Genomic DNA, 19474 nt, shown 5'->3' with positions numbered 1-19474 from the left:
CATTTATATAAATATGCATAAATTTACATAAAAAAGCATTCTTCAGATAGAAAGAGAAAAGTAAATGGGGGAAAATCCAGAAAATTCAACAAAATGCTCTGGGCTGGTTTTCTCCCATAAAACAAACTGTTCATTTGTCATGACTGCTCATACTAATGATTGAAATCTACACTGGTTAAAATCTTTGGTTAATCTCAAATAATTTCTTTCAAAAGATCCAGAAAGAATAAGTGTTTACATAAGTGTCTGCAAAACTCCAACAGAGAAGAAAGGTCTTTTGAAGAGAATCCCACTTTGAAATTTAATAATTATTTGATATAGCGTTTGAAGTACTTATAGACAGTAACTCCTCGCTTAACATTGCACTTATGTTCCTGAAACTTTAAGCAAAATAATTTTAAGCGAATCCAATTTCCCCATAAGAATTAATGTAAATCGAGGGGTTAGGTTGCAGGGAAATTTTTTTCACCAGACAAAAGACTATATATATATACATACACACACATACACACACACACACACACACACACACACAGTATAAGTTTTAAACAAACAATTTAATACTGTACACAGCAATGATGATTGTGAAGCTTGGTTGAGGTGGTGGAGTCAGAGTGGAATATCGCCCAGGAAATGCCTTCGTGCTGAATAATGAACTAGCACTCGGCTGAGCCCTCAAGGGTTAACAAATTGTTGTTAATGTAGCCTCACACTCTATAAGGCAGCACAAATGGAGGGAGAGGAGACAGCATGGGAGACAGAGACACACACCCTGTGTGTGAAAGAGAGAGATGTGCATTATCCCTTTAAGTACGCTGATGCCACTCTAAGTACATTGCCCTTTTAAGTAGATCAGCAAGTAGAGACAGCAGCTGAAGCTAGCAAGCTTCCTCCGTCCTGAGCCCTGTCGTGCCCCCGCCCCGCTCTATGGAGATGGGGTAAGTGGGGGGCAGGAGCGGGGGGGGGGCAGGGATACCTTGACATTAGCACCCTTCTTCCTCCCCCGCGCCAGCAAGCAGGAGGCTCCAGGCAGAGGGCAGGAGCAGCACATGGCAGTGGGGGGAGGGACAGCTGAACTGCCGGCAATCAATAGCCTGCTGAGCAGCTGCCAGACAGGGAACTTAAGGGAATGGGGAGCTGATAAGGGGGGCTGCCAGTCCACCCTGGTTCAAGATCCCACCAGCCAGCTGCAATGGGCTGCTCTTTCTGCAAGTGGAGGACAAAGCAGGTGGCTGCCAAACAATGTTATAAGGGAGCATTGCGAACCTTTAAACAAGCATGTTCTCCAATTGATCAGCAACATAACAACGAAACAACGTTAACTGGGACAACTTTAAGTGAAGAATTATTGTATATACTGATGGTGCAATGCTTATTGAGGAACGTTTTCAATAACAGCTAAAAGCTGCCAGTAACAGTCTTTCCAGTAATTGATAGCTGTCAACGTTTAAAGGACACAAACACATTCAGTGGTATAGAAAATTTCTGGATGAATCCAAAATCAGATTCTACAGTTTTACAGATCTATAACACACACACATAATCTGTGTCATTATGTTTAGTGTGGATCAAGCAATTGATATGTACTGTCCTTGTTAATCCAGGATACAAGCCATCAAATTAGGTTAACTGAGTATAAAGTCTATTTTCCAGGAACGAAGGCAGACAAAGAAAAGTGCCAGAAATAAAATAGAAATAAACTGGCAAATCCTAAGCAATGAGGATTTGTACTAAATTTGGGAATATAAAAGTCTATAAGAAGAACTATGGTGGGTGTTTAGCACCCTCTGGCAGTCCCCCATCAATGCCTCCCTCTTCCCCCAGTGGCTCCTGCCTGCCAGCAGGCCCCACCAATCAGCACCTCCCCTTCCCTCCCAGCGCCTACCGCATATCAGCTGTTTTGCAGTGTCTGGAGGTACTGGTGGGGGGGGAGGAGCAAGGGCGCAGCGTGCTGGGGGGAGGGGGAAGAACTGGGCCAGGAAGAGACGGGACGGGCGTGAGGCATTAGGGAAGGGATAGAGTGAGGGCGAGGCCAGGGAGGAGCACTCCCCAGCAGATTAGAAATTCTGTGCCCAGGGCTGGCGCTACCATTTAGGCAGCCTAGGCAATCGCCTAGGGCGCCAGAATAATTGGTGGGCGCCGTTTTGCCGGAGGGGGCGGCAGGCGGCTCCGGTGGAGCTGCCGCAGTGGTGCCTGCGGAGAGTCCGATGCTCCGCGGCTCCGGTGAAGCTGCCACAGTCGTGCCTGCAGACGGTCGGCTCCTCGCGCGGCTCCAGTGGACCGCCCACAGGCATGACTGTGGCAGCTCCACCGGAGCCGCAGAGCACCGGACCCTCCGCCGGCAGCTCCACTGGAGCCGCGGGACAAGTGCGCTGGGCGGCGAAATTGCCATGCGCCTAGGGCGCTCAAACCCCTAGCGCCGGTCCTGTCTGTGCCTATGTCCCTTCCTGCAATACACTGACAGTTGTGATCAGCAGATGTACTGATAGATCCTTCCTGACATAACAAATAGGGGCCAGCTGATATGACTCTAGAATTCCCACCATTTGTGGTACAAAATAGATTAGACTAGTCAACTTTCAAGACATGTTGCAAAAGGGCCCATTTGTTTCCCCTGGCCCTTGAAGAGAGGTAGGTATATACCATGGAATTGGAGAATTAGCTTTTAATTACAAACCACTGCTTGTTTGAAGCGTTTTTGTAGCCATGCAGGTCCCAGGCTAGTAGAGAGACAAGGTGGGTCAGATAATATCTTTTATTGGACCAATTTCTGTTAGTGAAGGAGACAAGCTTTCAAGCTACACAGAGCTCTTCTTCAGGTCTGGGAAGGACGTTTGGATTTTTTTTACAAGTTTAGTTGCACAGAACAAAGACTCTTAAGATAGGTACCATCATTAACATATGCCATCTCAGGAAAATGATCTACCTTTGAGCAGAGAAATTCCAGTAAGCAATTGTTTCCTTTAAGTCCATAGTATTAATGGTCTAATAACCTTATATAGCACTTTCGGTATTCAAGAATCCGGTCTACAAAGGTGTGTACTGTAACCATTCACAAAATGATAAGTATGTATATTATTTTGCCTTCCAGCTCAAGAGCCATGTAGTTTTGGACTGGCCACTTTTTGTCACACCAGATAATTAAGATTTCTCAGCCATCTGACAAGAGTATTTTATTAGCCTTCAAACCCAGTTCCCAGGAAAAATTCTATGCAGCCTTTGTCAACATGAAATCAGCTTTTGAGTCTACTGACAGAGATCATCTCTGGGAGAAACTTGCGAAGGCTAGCATAGACTCTAGGCTTCTTTATCTTGAAAGCCCTCCATAGACAAACAGTGTCAAGATTAGGATTGGGTGGAGAGATAAACTAATTTACTTATCCATCATAAAAGGCATCCCGCAGGGCTGCTTATTGGCCCATTTTCTCCTTAATTTTTACATTAATGAGATTGTGACAGCTTTAGAAGCAGCACAACATTTCCCTCCCAAAATTCTGAACCGATTTGTGTTGGTCCTTCTTTATGCAGACAACATGGTTCTGTGGTCTAAACTCCCCTAGGCTTAAAGTATATGTTAAATGACTTTAGCTCTTTTTGCAAGTAGGAGAATCTGACCATAAACTATTAGAAAACTAAAGTAATTTTCTCTGGCCACAGACCAAGACTGCATACATGGATGATTGATGGCCATTATATTGAACAAGTCAGGTTTTTCCCCTGTTTGGATATCTGTTTTACACATAATGGCCAGTAGGATAAACATATAGAGGAGGTAAAGAAGAAAGCCCGAGGTTCTATGCAAGCAGTGCTGTGTTCATTCACGTTTACCAGGGCAATCCAGCCCTTCCAGCTCTTAGAGTTTAAAGCTAAAGTGTGTTCCCAAATACTGTATAATACAGAAATTTGGGGCTGGAAGAATCATAGCGAATTACAGGGCGTATAAAACAAATTTTTAAGTAGAATGCTCAGCTTCCTAAGTTACACCCAAGCTGCTTTACTCAGGGCAGAGGTAGGGGAATATGCTATTTCAACAAAAGCCCAATGCCTTAATATTTATTGGCTCTGTATGCAGCATATGAATTGACAGTGCTTGCCATGATTTTGTGTGAAGGAAAAGCTCAGTAAGGTATATCCTCTGACATTCCCTTGGCTTTTGCAAGTTCACTATTGCCTCCATTCATTGGGCTTTTTGGAATTTGTCTTTGTTACCACTGTAGACAAAACTGAGAAAACCTTAATTAAGTTCAGAGCAGAATATAATTGTAAACAATTGGATGTGGCAGTTGTTCAGACAATAAATGTCTCCTTGACTTTCTAACAAAGAATATCTACAGATATGAGAAATATTTGAGTTTTTTAAACAACAGTATGTTAAGGAAGGTCTTTAGACGTCTCTGTTTCAAACTATGCAAAGGGCCTATTTGGAAGGAAGGGAGTTATACTGGTATTGAGAGACCATCATCTTTGTCCATGTACGTTTGGCCAGGCTGCAGACTTAACACACTATTTATAGTCTTGTAACCTATACTGCCACCTGAGAAATAAATGGCTATTTTCATTCCTGGCCTAGATGCCTTTTACTGCATCAGTTCAGAAATCAGTATACTTGTTATGCACTGAAAACATTTCAGTTATATAGACTGTTACCCTATTTGCTTGGTTGGTCATAAACATAAGAAAAAATAAGTGTGAGAGAGGCCACTTTTAACCAAAATGAAATATTGCACTGCTAATTTTTTTAATCTTATTTTCATACAATGTTTTAGGAGTGGCAATTTTAAAGGTATAATTGATATAGGGGAAGGATAAATCTTGTGTTTTTAATTTGTGCTTTTAAAACTCTGTTTTTCGGAGTTATCAATTTAAAATTTGTATTTACTGTAGTATGCACAGTGGTCTATGGCTAAAATGGTATACTGATAAACTATGCTAAACTACTGAGTAAATTTTAATACACTGCAATCCAAATCTGAAAAAAAAAATTCTAATTGTTCTTTGGTGTGATGCAACATTCATGGATGTTAGAGACAAAAGACTGCATGGCCCATGGATTTGCAACTCAGATACATAACTATGGATCTGGGACCTGGAATAATTTTTTGAAGACATTTTTGGATTAAGGATCTATAATTCCATCTCAGAGATTTGAGTGAAACGTGCTCTCATGTTTTATGTTGTCAAAAGTATGCCTCAAAGGTATTACAAACAAATAATTTACAGTTGCTTGCTTTTTCTGTACAATAGGGGACAAATCCTTTACATATGTGATTAGCAGCACTGACTTCAACTGGTTTATTCCCATGAGTAAGGCAGCAGGATTGGACCCTATATGTATACATTCAAAGAGAGAGAATGGCTGCTACTGTTGTAATGTACTGGAAATGGCATTTACTTTTAAGAGTAAAAAGAAGGTAAAGAAGGTTAATTGTAAAACACTCTCCTACATAAATCAGGTTTCAGAGTAGCAGCCGTGTTAGTCTGTATCCGCAAAAAGAACAAGAGTACTTGTGGAACCTTAGAGACTAACAAATCTAGTTCAGCATGAGCTTTCGTGAGCTATAGCTCACTTCTTCAGATGCACAGAATGGAACACTGTCATAACCTTAGTCCCAGATTTGGACCTTAGCGTCCAAAATATGGGGGTTAGCATGAAAACCTCCAAGCTTAGTTACCAGCTTGGACCTGGTACCTGCTGCCACCACCCAAAAAATTAGAGTGTTTTGGGGCACTCTGGTCCCCCTGAAAAACCTTCCCTGGGGACCCCAAGACCCAAATCCCTTGAGTCTCACAACAAAGGGAAATAATTCTTTTTCCCTTCCTCCCTCCAGGTGCTCCTGGAGAGATACACAGACACAAGCTCTGTGAAACTACACAGAGTGACTCCCCCTCTCTGTTCCCAGTCCTGGAAACAAAAAGTACTTTCCTATTCCCCCAGAGGGAATGCAAAATCAGGCTAGCAAATCCAACACACAGATCTCCCCGATTTCTTCCTCCCACCAATTCCCTGGTGAGTACAGACTCAATTTCCCTGAAATTTCCCAGTAAAGAAAACTTCAACAGGTCTTAAAAGAAAGCTTTATATAAAAAAGAAAGGAAAAATACATACAAATGGTCTCTCTGTATTAAGGTGATAAAATACAGGGTCGATTGCTTAAAAGAATATTGAATAAACAGCCTTATTCAAAAAGAATACAAATCAAAGCACTCCAGCACTTATATTCATGCAAATACCAAAGAAAAGAAACCATATAACTTACTATCTGATCTCTTTGTCCTTACACTTAGAAACAGAAGACTAGAAAGTAGAAACTACTTCTCCAAAGCTCAGAGAAAGCAGGCAGACAGACAAAAGACTCAGACACAAACTTCCCTCCACCCAGAGTTGAAAAAATCCGGTTTCCTGATTGGTCCTCTGGTCAGGTGCTTCAGGTGAAAGAGACATTAACCCTTAGTTATCTGTTTATGACAAACACACAGACAGGAGATATTTATACATACAGAGAACATGAAAAGATGGAATTATGCATACCAACAGGAAGAGTCTAATCAATTGAGATGAGCTATTGTCAGCAGGGGAAAAAAAACTTTTGAAGTGATAATTAAGATGACCCATAGAAGGTGTGAGGAGAACTTAACATAGGGAAATAGATTCAATTAGTGTAATGATCCAGCCATTCCCAGTTTCTGTTAAGGCCTGAGTTCATTGTGTCTTATTTGCATATTAATTCGAGTTCAGCAGTCTCTCTTTGGAGTCTGTTTTTGAAGTTTTTTGTTGCAAAACTGCCACCTTCAAGTCTGTCAATGTACATGGCAGAGGGGCATTACTGGCACATGATGGCATATATCACGTTGGTAGATGTGCAGGTGAATGAACCCGATGGCGTGGCTGATGTGATTAGGTCCCATGATGGCACATTGGCGAAACCGGACATTCTCTTCGCAAAAGAATAAATGGACACAAATCTGACATCAAGAATCATAACATTCAAAAACCAGTGGGAGAACACTTCAACCTCTCTAACCACTCAGTGAAGACTTGAAGGTTGCAGTTTTGCAACAAAAAAACTTCAAAAACAGACACCAAAGAGAGACTGCTGAACTCGAATTAATATGCAAATTAGACACAATGAACTCAGGCCTTAACAGAAACTGGGAATGGCTGGGTCATTACACTAATTGAATCTATTTCCCTATGTTAAGTTCTCCTCACACCTTCTATGGGTCATCTTAATTATCACTTCAAAAGTTTTTTTCCCCTGCTGACAATAGCTCATCTCAATTGATTAGACTCTTCCTGTTGGTATGCATACTTCCATCTTTTCATGTTCTCTGTATGTATAAATATCTCCTGTCTGCGTGTTCCACTCTGTGTATCTGAAGAAGTGAGCTGTAGCTCACGAAAGCTCATGCGGAAATAAATTTGTTAGTCTCTAAGGTGCCACAAGTACTCTTGTTCTTTTTACATAAATCAGTAACTTCAACAAATTATTCTTTTTCACAGTCTTGGTCCCAACCAAATCACAACTATATTTCATTAAGCATATTTTCAAATACTTATGGAAAATGAATAACATTGGTAAGCTCAACTTAATAGGAAGGGGATAAAATCTAGATATTTGTTCAAAAGTCAACATGATGAAAATTCACCACTAGACACAACAACCATAAAATGCTCAAGTCAGGGTTTGAACATTTTCTGGACAGATGGTTTACTTAAACACGCTGACCTCCTATCAGACTGGATTACTGCCAGTAAAGCTCTAGCCTTTCCTATGGTAAGTGGGTCAAATGAGGTTTTATCAGAGTATTTTGATGATCTGATACATCGTGGTCCCAAAATGACTGTAAATTTGTTTATATATTTCTACTGCAAATAAGATTTATCTTTGGGAAACACACCCCACTTCAACCCATCATACTAACCTTCACATTTTTCCAGGATCTGGACAGTTTCTCCTAGTTCCAAGACTAAGCCTTGTGGTATAGATCCTCGGAAGCTGCATATCACTAGAAAAAATAAAAGATAAAGGTTACATATTGTCTTGTTTTATTCTTAAAATAAAGGAGAATCACAAATTAGCTTAATTTATTTATACACAAAGAGCTGTTACATATCTGCTTAAAAAAAAATCTCTCTCATTTTGCCACTTACTTCCTCTTGTACGTCCTTCTCCCTCTTACCACAACCTTGAACTCCATCATGTTTAAAAATGATGTGTACTTTTAGGGAAAATAATCCAGGCTGAGGAAGACCTCAATCATTTTTTTATAACTGATCCCAGATGAAATCATGCTGTATACCAAGATTCACTTCATCTATACAACTTATCAAATGAAAGAAATAGCACTGATTTTATTTGGATCAGGAATATTATTCTTGAGCATTAATGTACATAAAAAGGGAAGTAGATTGCAGAGATTACTTTTCTCCAACATTTCTATTCATCTTCAAGCGCGGTCTGGCACTAATTTAATATAGGAAAGCTGTTATTTTTAGATATTTATGATTAAGGCTATTAGAGAATGTGTTTTTTGTTTAGAATTACTGAATAGGTTGTAGAGCTTTAATAATTTAGAGATGACAGCCTTAAGTGTTGTGTCTTTTCTTCCAGGTTTTTTATTGGTTAATTACTGTAGAACTGAATTAAGAAAAATCACTTTATGAAATGTCTTGTCTTAAAAATGAACATAGGAAAATATAAATAAAATAAATTACCACTCAGAACCTAAATCTAACAAGAAAGGAATTATTTGTTGGAAATGCGTAACAAAGTCTTCCTTACCCATGATACTTGTTAAGATGCCATAGTGGCATGGATACTGGTTTGTTTGGGTTTTTTTGGTGGTGGTTTATTTTTTGGTGGGGGTTATATTTTTTTTTTTTACATTAATAGGTCATGTCATCAGTAACTAGGATTACATATAAATTATGATCATTCTTTTAAAAACCTTTGTATCTATAAGTTTCATTATGGACACATCAGAGATTTGTTTATTAGAAAATGGAGAAAACAGAAAACCCACTTTCTCCTGGAGAACTAATTTTAAGATGATTTATATATACACTGACAATACACACATCTTGTATATACATTTTACACACACACACACACACACACACACACACAGCGGAGATTTATAATGGAAAACCATGAGTTGAAATAGTGACCTCCAGTGGGGAATAATATACTCAGGTTAAAACTTTAGACATTTGCCCACAAGTAATTTTTTTTCAATTTAAGAAGAAATATGTTTTCCTTTCAAATTAAACTCAAGATTTTGGGCCTAATTCTCCATTCAGTTTAGCTGCTTCTCACTTCTTTACTTCAAACAGGCATTTTCATATAACAAGGAGCCACTGTAGAGAGTCCTGTGTATAAAGCCCATCCATGCAGAAGGCACAGCTTTCTCAGGGGCTGGTCTGATACTGTAGAAAAAACTCCCACGAGAACTTGGGACCATCAAACGTCAACATTTTCTGTTCCAAGTGCAAATCACATTTCTTCAACCTTTTCCAACATGTAACACTGTGTATTTAAAAAAACCAAAACCTAAACCTTAGCAAAACAAAAATTTCACTGCACACACAATTTTCTCCCTGTGGAGAGGATGAGAGGGAAACAAACCACATGACCAGGTTAGTCACATTGCTTAATGCACTAATGGAAACTGCTCAGATTCTACGGTAACAATGGAAGTATAAGAACCTACATACGATAGAATCTGCGCCTCTTCCTGCTTCCTGGAGATCTCTATGCAGTGTGCACAGTCAAGGAAAAGAGGTCATGGCTGGACTTCTCCACCAAACCCCAGCCATTATAACAGCTCTTTGGGTCTAGTGGCAGCCACTGTAGGCTAGAGCAGACTTCACTCTTCTAATTTATGTCAGACAGGACAAGCGTCCAGACAGCTCCAGGACCAGAGGAGTCTCAGGGTGACTTAAAGCCTGACTGGGGCAATAGTGGAAAAATCCTTTAAATCACATACGAGTATTCTCAATCCATTGAATTCACTTTCAATCACAGAGGAATTATTATATATAATTATAAATAGGTCCTGTTATTGAGGATAAGTATCAAAAAACTAAGCGCCAAAGAAGAATAAAGTTATTAAGATCAGTTACAACATTCAGAAGTTATAGGCTCCGATCAATACGCTACAGCAGTAGTTCTCAAACTTCTTTAATCATGCCCCCTTCTTCATATCTGTAGTAGTTTACACCCCTCACCAGGTAGCCGGACAGCAAGAGGAGGTTACTCACCTTGTGCAGTAACTGACGTTCTTCGAGATGAGTGTCCCTGTGGGTGCTCCACTCTAGGTGTCGGTGCGCCCCTGCGCCTTTGATCGGAGATTTCTGCAGCAGTACTTGTACTGGTCATGCATGCTCAGAGCCTGGCCCCTGCTCTGAGTATACCTCCAGTGAGCATGCGCGGCCGGTTCCCTCAGTTCCTTTTCTATAACGGAGGCTACCTCAACTCCGAAGTAGAGGGGAGGAGGGTGGGTAGTGGAGCACCCACAGGGACACTCATCTCGAAGAACGTCAGTTACTGCACAAGGTGAGCAACCTCCTCTTCTTCTTTGAGAGATGTCCCTATGGGTGCTCCACTCTAGGTGACTTCGAAGCAGTGTATCTCAAGGAGGTAGGGACTTTGGATCTGGCAGGAATGCAGCAGATAATACTGCCCTGCCTAATCAAGTGTCAGAGAAAGGGCCCTGAGTAAGGGCATAGTGGTTGACAAATGTGTGCTGGGAGGAACAAGTGGCTGCTCTACAAATGTCAGTCAGTGGTAAGAAGGTGACAGAGGTAGATACAGATCTAGTGGAATGTGTTCTGATCAATGCTGGAGGTGTAACGTTTTTTATCTGATAGCAGAGTCGTATGCAATCGGAGATCCAGTTCGAAAGTCTCTGGGTAGAGATAGGCATGCCTTTGGAGCGCTCCGCGATGGAGACAAAGAGTCTAGGAGAGTTTCTGAAGGGTTTGGTTCTGTCCACATAGAAGGATAAGGACCTGCGCACATCAAGTGTGTGCACTGTGGCTTCGAAGGAGTTTGCATGTGGTTTCGGAAAGAAAGTTGGTAGATGTATTGGTTCATTGATGTGAAATGAAGCGTGAACTTTTGGAAGGAATTTTGGGTGTAGGCGTAGAGTAACTTTGCCCTTGAAGAACAGCATACATGGTGGATCTGCCATAAAGGCTGCTATCTAGCCTGCCCATCTGGCGGAGGTAATCGCCACCAAAAAGGCTGTTTTCATCAAGAAGTGCAAGACGGAGCAGGTGGCTAAGGGCTCAAAGGGTTGATGAGTTAAACAGGACAATACTAGGTGAAGATCCCATGGAGGGGCAGGTGGCTTAATGTCTGGATATAAGGTTTGGAGTCCATTCAGGAAACGCTTGGTGATGGGATGAGCGAAGACCGAGGTATTGTCAACTGTACCATGAAAGGTTGTGATGGCAGCTAAGTGGACTCTGATGGAGCTGAAGGAAAGGCCGGATTGCTTAATGTCCAATAGATAGTCGAGTATGCAGGGAAGAGGTGCCAAGGTAGGAGATAGTTGTTTAGTTGAACACTATTTTGTGAATCGTTTCCACTCTCGGAGATAGGTGGTACGGGAGAATTGTGTTCTGCTGTGTAGAAGTACCCTCTGAACTTGGTCGGAACAGTCTAGTTCTCGTTGGGAGAACCATGCAGGTACCAGGCTTTGAGATGAAGCATGGAGAGATTGGGGTGAAGAAGCCGGTTGTGTTGCTGTGATAAAAGGTTCGGGATGAGAGGCAGGGAGATCGGTGGTCGAATTGACATTCTGGTGAGGAAAGGGAACCACGGTTGTCTTGGCCATGAAGGTGCGATCAATACCACCCTGGCAAGATCCGTTCGTATCTTTATGAGGACCCTGTTGAGCAATGGTATTGGGGGAAATGCATAAGGTAAGTTCCGGTGCAATGGGATCATGAATGCGTCTCCGAGGGACTGTTTGCCCAGTCCCGCCCTGGAGCAAAAATTGAGGCATTTCGTGTTTTTCGCGGTTGCAAAGAGATCTATGGTTGGGTGACCCCAAGTGCGAAATATGTTGTAGATGATTCCCTCGTCTATCTCCCATTCATGCTCCGAAGGGAAACGTCTGCTTAACTCGTCAGCAGTGGTGTTCATCACCCCTGGGAGATAAGCAGCTGATATGCGGATGTGGTTTGCAAGGCACCAATTCCAGAGTTTTATGGCCTCTGAGCAGAGAGTGGGAACGAGCCCCTCCTTGTCTGTTTACGTAGAACATGCAGGCAATGTTGTCTGTCATTATGAGTACATGCTGATTCTTGATTAGTGGAAGGAAGCAGAGGCAGGAATTCCGTATAGCTCGAAGTTCTAGAACATTTATGTGCAGGGAGGTCTCGGAATGAGACCATAGCCCGCGGACTGTTTGGTGAGAGATGTGTGCCCCCCAGCCCGTGAGGGATGCATCAGTCGCCATTATCAGAGTTGGGGAGGTCTGGAGGAAGGGGACTCAGAGCAGAGGTTGTAGGGGACTGTCCACCATATGAGAGAGTCTTTGACTCGGTAGGGTATGGCCAGGTGTTTGTTTAGTGAGTGCACGTTTGGTTTGTAAACCGTGGCCAGCCAAGCTTGGAAGCACCTCCTGTAGAGACGTGCATTCTGGACCACGAAGGTGCATGAGGCCATGTGCCCTAGTAGCTGGAGGCAGTCTTGGGCAGTGACCCGGGGGCTGTTGCGAAGTCTCCTAGCCAGCAGTTTTATGGTATTGAATCAGTCGGGTGGGAGAGATGCCAGCCCGGTTGTGGAGTCGAGGTTCGCTCCTATAAACTCCAGGTGCTGGGTAGGACTTAATGTGGATTTGCTTTGGTTATTTGCAGGCCCAGGGATTGGAAGCAATCGATGGTGAGTTGTGTGAAGTGGAGGGCCTCGTTGAACGTGGAGGCCTTCAGGAAGCAATCGCCAAGGTAAGGAAATATTATGACTCCTTTTTTCCTGAGGTAGGCAGTGACTACCGCTAGGAGCTTGGAGAAAACTCGAGGGGCAGTGGAAAGGCCGAATGGTAGAACTCTGTATTGGAAATGCGTTGAGCCGAGGGTAAAACGAAGAAAACGTCTGTGGGCCAGGTGGATAGTGACGTGAAAGTAGGCGTCTTGTAGGTCGAGGGCTGAAAACCAATCGCCCTGCTCCAGGGCTGGAATTATGGTGGAGAGAGTAACCATCTTGAACTTTTGCTTTTTGACAAATTTGTTGAGCCTCCTGAGGTCGAGGATTGGTCGCCATCCTCCAGTTTTCTTTTCTGTTAAGAAATAATGGGAGTAGAACCCTTTCCCCTTGTGGCATTTGGGCACAAGTTCAATAGCCCCCAGGTGAAGGAGATGTTGTACTTCTTGCTGGAGGTGTAGCTCGTGAGAGGTGTCCCTGCAGAGGGGCGGGGAGGGTGGATGGGTGGGTGGGAGGTAAGGAGAGGAAGGGGATAGAATACCCAGTTGTGATGACCTCTAGAACCCACTTGTCGGTGGTAATATTCTGCCATTGGCGCAAAAATGGCTGTAGGCAGTGTCCAAAGATAGTTGTAGGCAATGCATATGCTGAAGTTGGGACAATGTTTACGAGACCCTCGACCAAAGGTTCAAATCTGCTTATTAGTTGGAGGAAGTTGGGACATCCCGGAAGAATTGGGGCGACGCCGCTGGTATCTGGATCTCTGGCGTTGGTGTTGCTGTTGTTGATCCTGAGATCTTGGGAAATGCTGAGTATATGGGGGGTAGTGTGGACGGTGGTAAGGTTGATATCTGTACTGTCGCCTTCTGGTTGTAAGGGTTTGGATGCCTAAGGATCGAAGAGTTGCCCTTGAGTCCTTCACTGAGTGGAGCACCTCATTCGTGATGGAAGCAAATAGTTTATCACCATCAAAAGGGAGATCCTCTATGGTGCTCTGAACCTCACGAGGAAAGATAAGAGCCATGAACCTCGGCGCATGACCACCGCCATAGCAGTGGATCTTGCTGCGGTATTGGCTGCATCCAGAGCTGCTTGAAAAAGCCGTGCATGATACAATTTGGCCCTCAGAAACTAAAGCTGTAAACTGTTGTTTCTTCTGGTCTGGAATGTGTTCAATAAAGTCCATGAACTTGTTATAGTTTCTATGGTCGTACTTTGCCAGAATTGTGGTATAATTGGCAATTCGAAATTGTAAGGTTGATGAGGCATACACTTTGTGATCCAGCAGGTCTAAGCGTTTGCCTTCCTTGTTGGCTGGGGTATGGCAGAAATACTGTTGTTTGTTCCTTTGATTGGCTGTGTCCACTACCAGTGAGTTTGGCGCAGGATGTGAGAAAAGGAATTCAGAGCCCTTAGAGGGAATGAAGTATTTACTGTCCACTTGTTTGCAGGAAGGCTGGCTTGTGGCTGGAGCCTGCCAGATGGACTTAGCAGGTTCCAGAAGGGCTGCATAGATTGGTAATGCCAGTCTGGATGAAGAAGAGGGTTGCAGGATGTCCGTTAACTCATGTTGTTGATCTGGTACTTCCTCTAGATTGATTCTAAGCTCGCTGGCAACCCTTTTAAAGAGATCCTAGAATTTCGAAAAATCATCTGAGGACGGTAGAGGGGAGGGAAGTAAAGCTTCTTCAGGCATTACTTCAGTTGGTACTTCAGTTAGTACTGGGTCAGGAGCAGGAGTAAACTGATCCTGAGAATGGGAGGGTGCCGCCAAGTGAGTCATATCATTTGGACGTTCGCGTTTCGTTGGATTGGAATAGCGGGTGTGCTGCCGAGGGAAAGGTGCCCATGGGGCCCAATACTGCCATGGTGGTGGAAAAGCATAGGTGGTGCCATCCAGGGGTTAACGCACCAGGAGGCAGGGTCTCGAGGATAGTCTGAGACAACTTTCCTGTGCCTGCGGGTGACAGGACTCTGAGAATGGAATTCTGATCGCATTGAAACATCACCCTGTAGTCCAGACTCCTCCTCATTGGAGAAAGGCTGTTCCGAAGCTGAATCATTCATAACGGAGAAGCAGTCTTTAAGGAAGGACGATTGCAGCATAGGTGACACTAAGAGGTCACTTGACTGGGTAAAGGGCAGCACTGAGGCAGCTGAAGGTGAAGGCTGATAGAATTACTGTGAGGGAACCCAGGCTTGCACCGGAGTTCTTAATCTTGGCTCCGTGCCAAGTAGCGCTGTTAATGCCGGTGCTGGAGTCGGTGCCGCACTATTAATAGCAGGCTGCGGTGCCTCAGGGGGGTCCTGGAATGTCGGCAACGCGTTCATCGCAGTGCCAATAGGTGCCATAATCAAGGCAAGCAACTGAAAGCCTGTCGCCTCGGCACCCAAGCTTCGCACTGCCGCCGAAAGCACAGGAGGGTTTAACGCAGTGCCGGAGGAGCCTGACTCGTCGAAAGTGCTCAGGTGGGGGAGCACTGGTAAGGAGACTGTGGATCTGACCGGAGAAGGTTTGTGTCTAAGGGCTTCTTTTGAATTTGACAGAAGGTGCCCTTGTTTTGCTGCTTTCTTCTGCTTTTTAGAAGTGGGAGAGCTGTGTCGGTGAGCAGAGGCAGAGTCCACGCCAGGGTCTGAGGCGGACCCTAGGGATTTTTGAAGTAGAATAAGTTTAAGTTTTAGCTCCCTGTCCTTTCTCGCTCTGGAGCTTAGTTTAGTGCAGTGAGCACGTTTTTGGGGAATATGGGTCTCCCCCAAACATTTTATGCACTGTGAATGTCCACCGGAGAGAGGGATAGCGTCCTTACAGGAGGAGCAGCGCTTAAAGCCTGTGGAGCCAGGTATATCTGAAGCGGCTCAGAGAACAAATTTTTTTTAACAGTAGAAACAGGGTAAGTAACACTAACTAACAACTAACTAACAAGAAACTGTCTAACTAAAAGTTATTTTAAGATGAGAAAAGAAATTCTTTAAGGAGTCTGCTGAGCTCCGTCTCAAGCCGGGGACAGTAGAGAAGGAACTGAGGGAACCAGACGCACATGCTCACTAGAGGTATACTCAGAGCGGGGGCCAGGCTCTGAGCATGCGTGGCCGGTATGAGTACTGCTGAAGAAATCTCCGATCAAAGGCGCAGGAGCGCACCAACACCTAGAGTGGAGCACCCACAGGGACATCTCTCGAAGAAGAACTGCCGCTCTCCAGCCATCCAGCTCTGCAGGCAGAACAGAGAGCAGTGGCAGCTGCCCAGAAGCCAAGCTATAAAGGCAGTGCCGCTGCCAGCAACAGCAGAGAAGTAAAGCGTGTATGGTATGGTATTGCCACCTTTTCTTCTCCTCTGCTGCTGGCAGCAGCACTACAGTCAGAGCTGGGCGCCCGACCAGCAGTCCCCGCTCTCTAGCCTCCCAGCTCTGACTGGCATGTCCCTGCAGCTCCTAGGGGAGGGGCAGCCAGAGAAGCTCCGCGCACTGCTCCCTCCACAAGTGCTGGCTCTGCAGCTCCCATTGGCTGGGAACTGCATCCCAACTCGCTGCCTGAGCCCTGAGTCCCCTCCCACACATCCAAACTGCTGCTGCTGCCGACCTGAGCCAGCGCCAGCCACTGCAAAAATCATGGAGGTCACAGAAAGTCACAGAATCCATGACTTCCGTGACCTCCATGACAGACACACAGCCTTACTTATAAGGGCTAGTGCGGGAGGACAGACTGGGGCAAGGACTGAATGGGAGTGGAGGCAAAGGGTCACAGGGAAGAGGGGTGTAGCGCCACATGGGGACAATGGAGTGGTTGAATGGGGGCACAGAGACACATGAGGATGGGGAGGGGATACACACACACATGGGGATGGGGGAATGGGTGTCTGAGTAGAGGTAGAGGGACACGTGGACAGGGAGTGCAAGGACACATGGGGACAGGAGCAGATGTGCCTGGCTGAATGGGAGTGAGGGGTCCACCAGGGTCTGCATGGAGGACACTCCCAAACAATCTCTCCCCGCCTCCCCCTACAAAAACTTGTTCCATACTTTTCCCACTCATACCCAACAACTCTTCAAGTTCATACCCAGGCTCTTTCACAACAATTACTTTCTTATAGACTCATAGACTTTAAGGTCAGAAGGGACGATTATGATCATCTAGTCTGACCTCCTGCACAATGCAGGCCACAGAATCTCACCCATCCACTTCAATAACAAACCCCTAACCTATGTCTGAGTTATGCTACTCAGAAAGCTGAGAGGTGCTGCTAGTTGCTCCAACTCGAGCCAACCACGGTAGAGAAGGAACTGAGGGAGGGCTGGTCGCACAGCACCAATTAATCGCCTGAAGTGGTGCAAGACGGGACCATACATGTGTGACCCAACCGGACTCTGCTACCATAAATCTCCAATTACAAGCACAGGGGTACACAAACACCTAAATTGGAACACCCATAGGGACATTACTCGAAGAACTACTCCAACTTCCAGTGACACTAAGTGTTTAAATGGCACTTACCAACTGATTGTATTTATCTGTATCCCATGGGCCTACTACCCACCTTTACTCCCCAAGCACAGGTCCTGGAACCTTCTCAGAGTTTAGAAACCTGATCCAGTTTGGGCCGGGGCATTAAGTAAGAATGCTTCTTTCCACGTCTTCCAACATGCCATAGCCCCAAGAGGGAATGCCCATCTCCCTAGCCAGCTAATGTATGGGGAACAGAAGGTGCTAGCTGGGTGCTCATGCTACTCCTTTCCAAAGGCTAAAATCTACCCACATTTGCTGAAGTTCTTCTCCCTCAGCTCCTCTGTTACACCTGACTCCACCAAGCCCTTGCACTGCTTCTGAGGGGTTCAGGAAATACGGTTCTGTACTGTAGTTTAAATGAATTATTACTCAGAGTTCTGTATGAATATGCCTAGCAAGAAATCTATTTGTCAAAAAACATTTCTTGAATCTTTTTTTGTTGTGTTAACAATACAGACACACAATTGCTGACAGGTATTTTGAAATAAATTACCAAAATAATTGAAACTGGTGTGATTATATTGTGTTGTTTTGACAAATAAAATATGCAGAATTTTACAGAATTTTAAAATACTGCATGCAGAATTTTTAATATTTTGGTGCAGAATTCCCCAGGAGCAACCCTGATGCTGTTTCAGCTAAATTTGCAAATGCTGGATCAGCAGAAATACATACAAAAAGCAAAAACTCCTTTATATTTTCTTAAACTATATACATAATATTAATTTCTCTAACATTATTTAGTATATATATTTGACTAAGAATTAGTTTTCTAACATCTTCTGTCAAAATGAAAAAAGTGAAAATTTATCTTGCATTCACTGCATACGTCAATATGCCTTTGAAAATGCAAGTCAAATTAATCCTAGTCTAAACTGATGCAATATCATTGAAGTCACTGAATTTGCATCCATTAAATTGGCCCAATAAGTTAAAGTGGATGCAGTGATCTCCAGCCCAACCTGTATCTATATTCTTTTTTTTTTTCCGTACTCCCTCTCCACCCACTCCGTGACATCTCATTCTTTTAGCTTCAACTCTCATTCTTCATCATTTTCTTTGTATCCATACTCTACTCTCATTTTCATGCCTTCCTCCATGTTGCTTCATACATCTGGAACTCGCTCCTGCCTCTGATGTGCACAATGGCTGTTCCTTCTTCTTTCAAGACACCACTAAAAAGCATGGATGAGATTCTAAGCTGCATCCCTTAGTGGTGCAACACAAAACTTGCAGCCAGAGGGGCTAAACTGGCTTCGAGACACTGTTGCATCCTACCGATCCTGGGCTACTCAGGGACATGGAGAGGCTCCTTCATACTGTTCCAGCCCTTTTACCTAGCATAAGAGTGCCCAAACAGGTGAGGGTTTCATCCCTTATGTCTTCCCTGACTCCTTCACCCACCCTCACACGTCCGCAGCCCTCGTCAGGGAGGAGTACAGAAATCGATTTTAATAGCCCTTTATGTAGAAGTAAATGGCTTTGTTGTGTGGACAAGTGCAGGCTTAATTCAATTTAGTGCTGCTAAATTTCACCTAAATGTGTAGTGTAGACCAGGCCTACCTGTGAGTAAGACAGGCATGCATGCAAAATACAAACAGTGCAATAAATAAATGCAAGGCCTGCTTGCCAGAATGAAACAACATCATGAGAAGAAATTCCTTCTCAGGAGGAAGCTGTGTTGAAGATCATGAAAGGAACATCTCTGAACACACAGGATCTTCAGGTTAGTAAACTTTTTTTATTTCAGACTTCTTAAGGACTGCATGTATTCCTTCTGCACTATTCTTGAATTCTTATTTTTGAGAAAAAATATATAGTTGTTACTCTATGGTACTATCATTTTAGATGCAGTTGAGATAAAAAATAAATAGCTGAAATAGGCAGATCTTCCTTTTACAATTTCACCTTTAAAGTAGATTACAAAAAGACGTAATGATGAAAAAATGACCCAGTTTGTTTATGCAACAAACTCTCCCTTCTGTATGATTGAGGACTCACACTTCATTAACATGGTTCAGTATTTAAGATCAGGATAC

At 43.7% G+C, this 19474-nt stretch overlaps 1 protein-coding gene across 8 annotated transcripts in view; it reads right to left on the bottom strand.

Annotated features, from left to right (window-relative positions):
- Positions 1 to 19474, bottom strand: part of DOCK3 (dedicator of cytokinesis 3) — a 603350-nt gene that overhangs the window by 522134 nt on the left and 61742 nt on the right. For all 8 annotated transcript variants that reach the window (XM_050957666.1, XM_050957672.1, XM_050957667.1 and 5 more), the window contains exon 2: positions 7924 to 8007. In XM_050957666.1, the coding sequence (XP_050813623.1) occupies positions 7924 to 8007 (84 nt within the window). The remainder of the gene's footprint in view (positions 1 to 7923; positions 8008 to 19474) is intronic.

The sequence above is a fragment of the Gopherus flavomarginatus genome, chromosome 6 (assembly GCF_025201925.1).
Source record: "Gopherus flavomarginatus isolate rGopFla2 chromosome 6, rGopFla2.mat.asm, whole genome shotgun sequence".
Taxonomy (NCBI): domain Eukaryota; kingdom Metazoa; phylum Chordata; order Testudines; family Testudinidae; genus Gopherus; species Gopherus flavomarginatus.
Note: the sequence above shows the minus strand (reverse complement) of the source record. Positions and strands in the feature narration are given on the sequence as shown.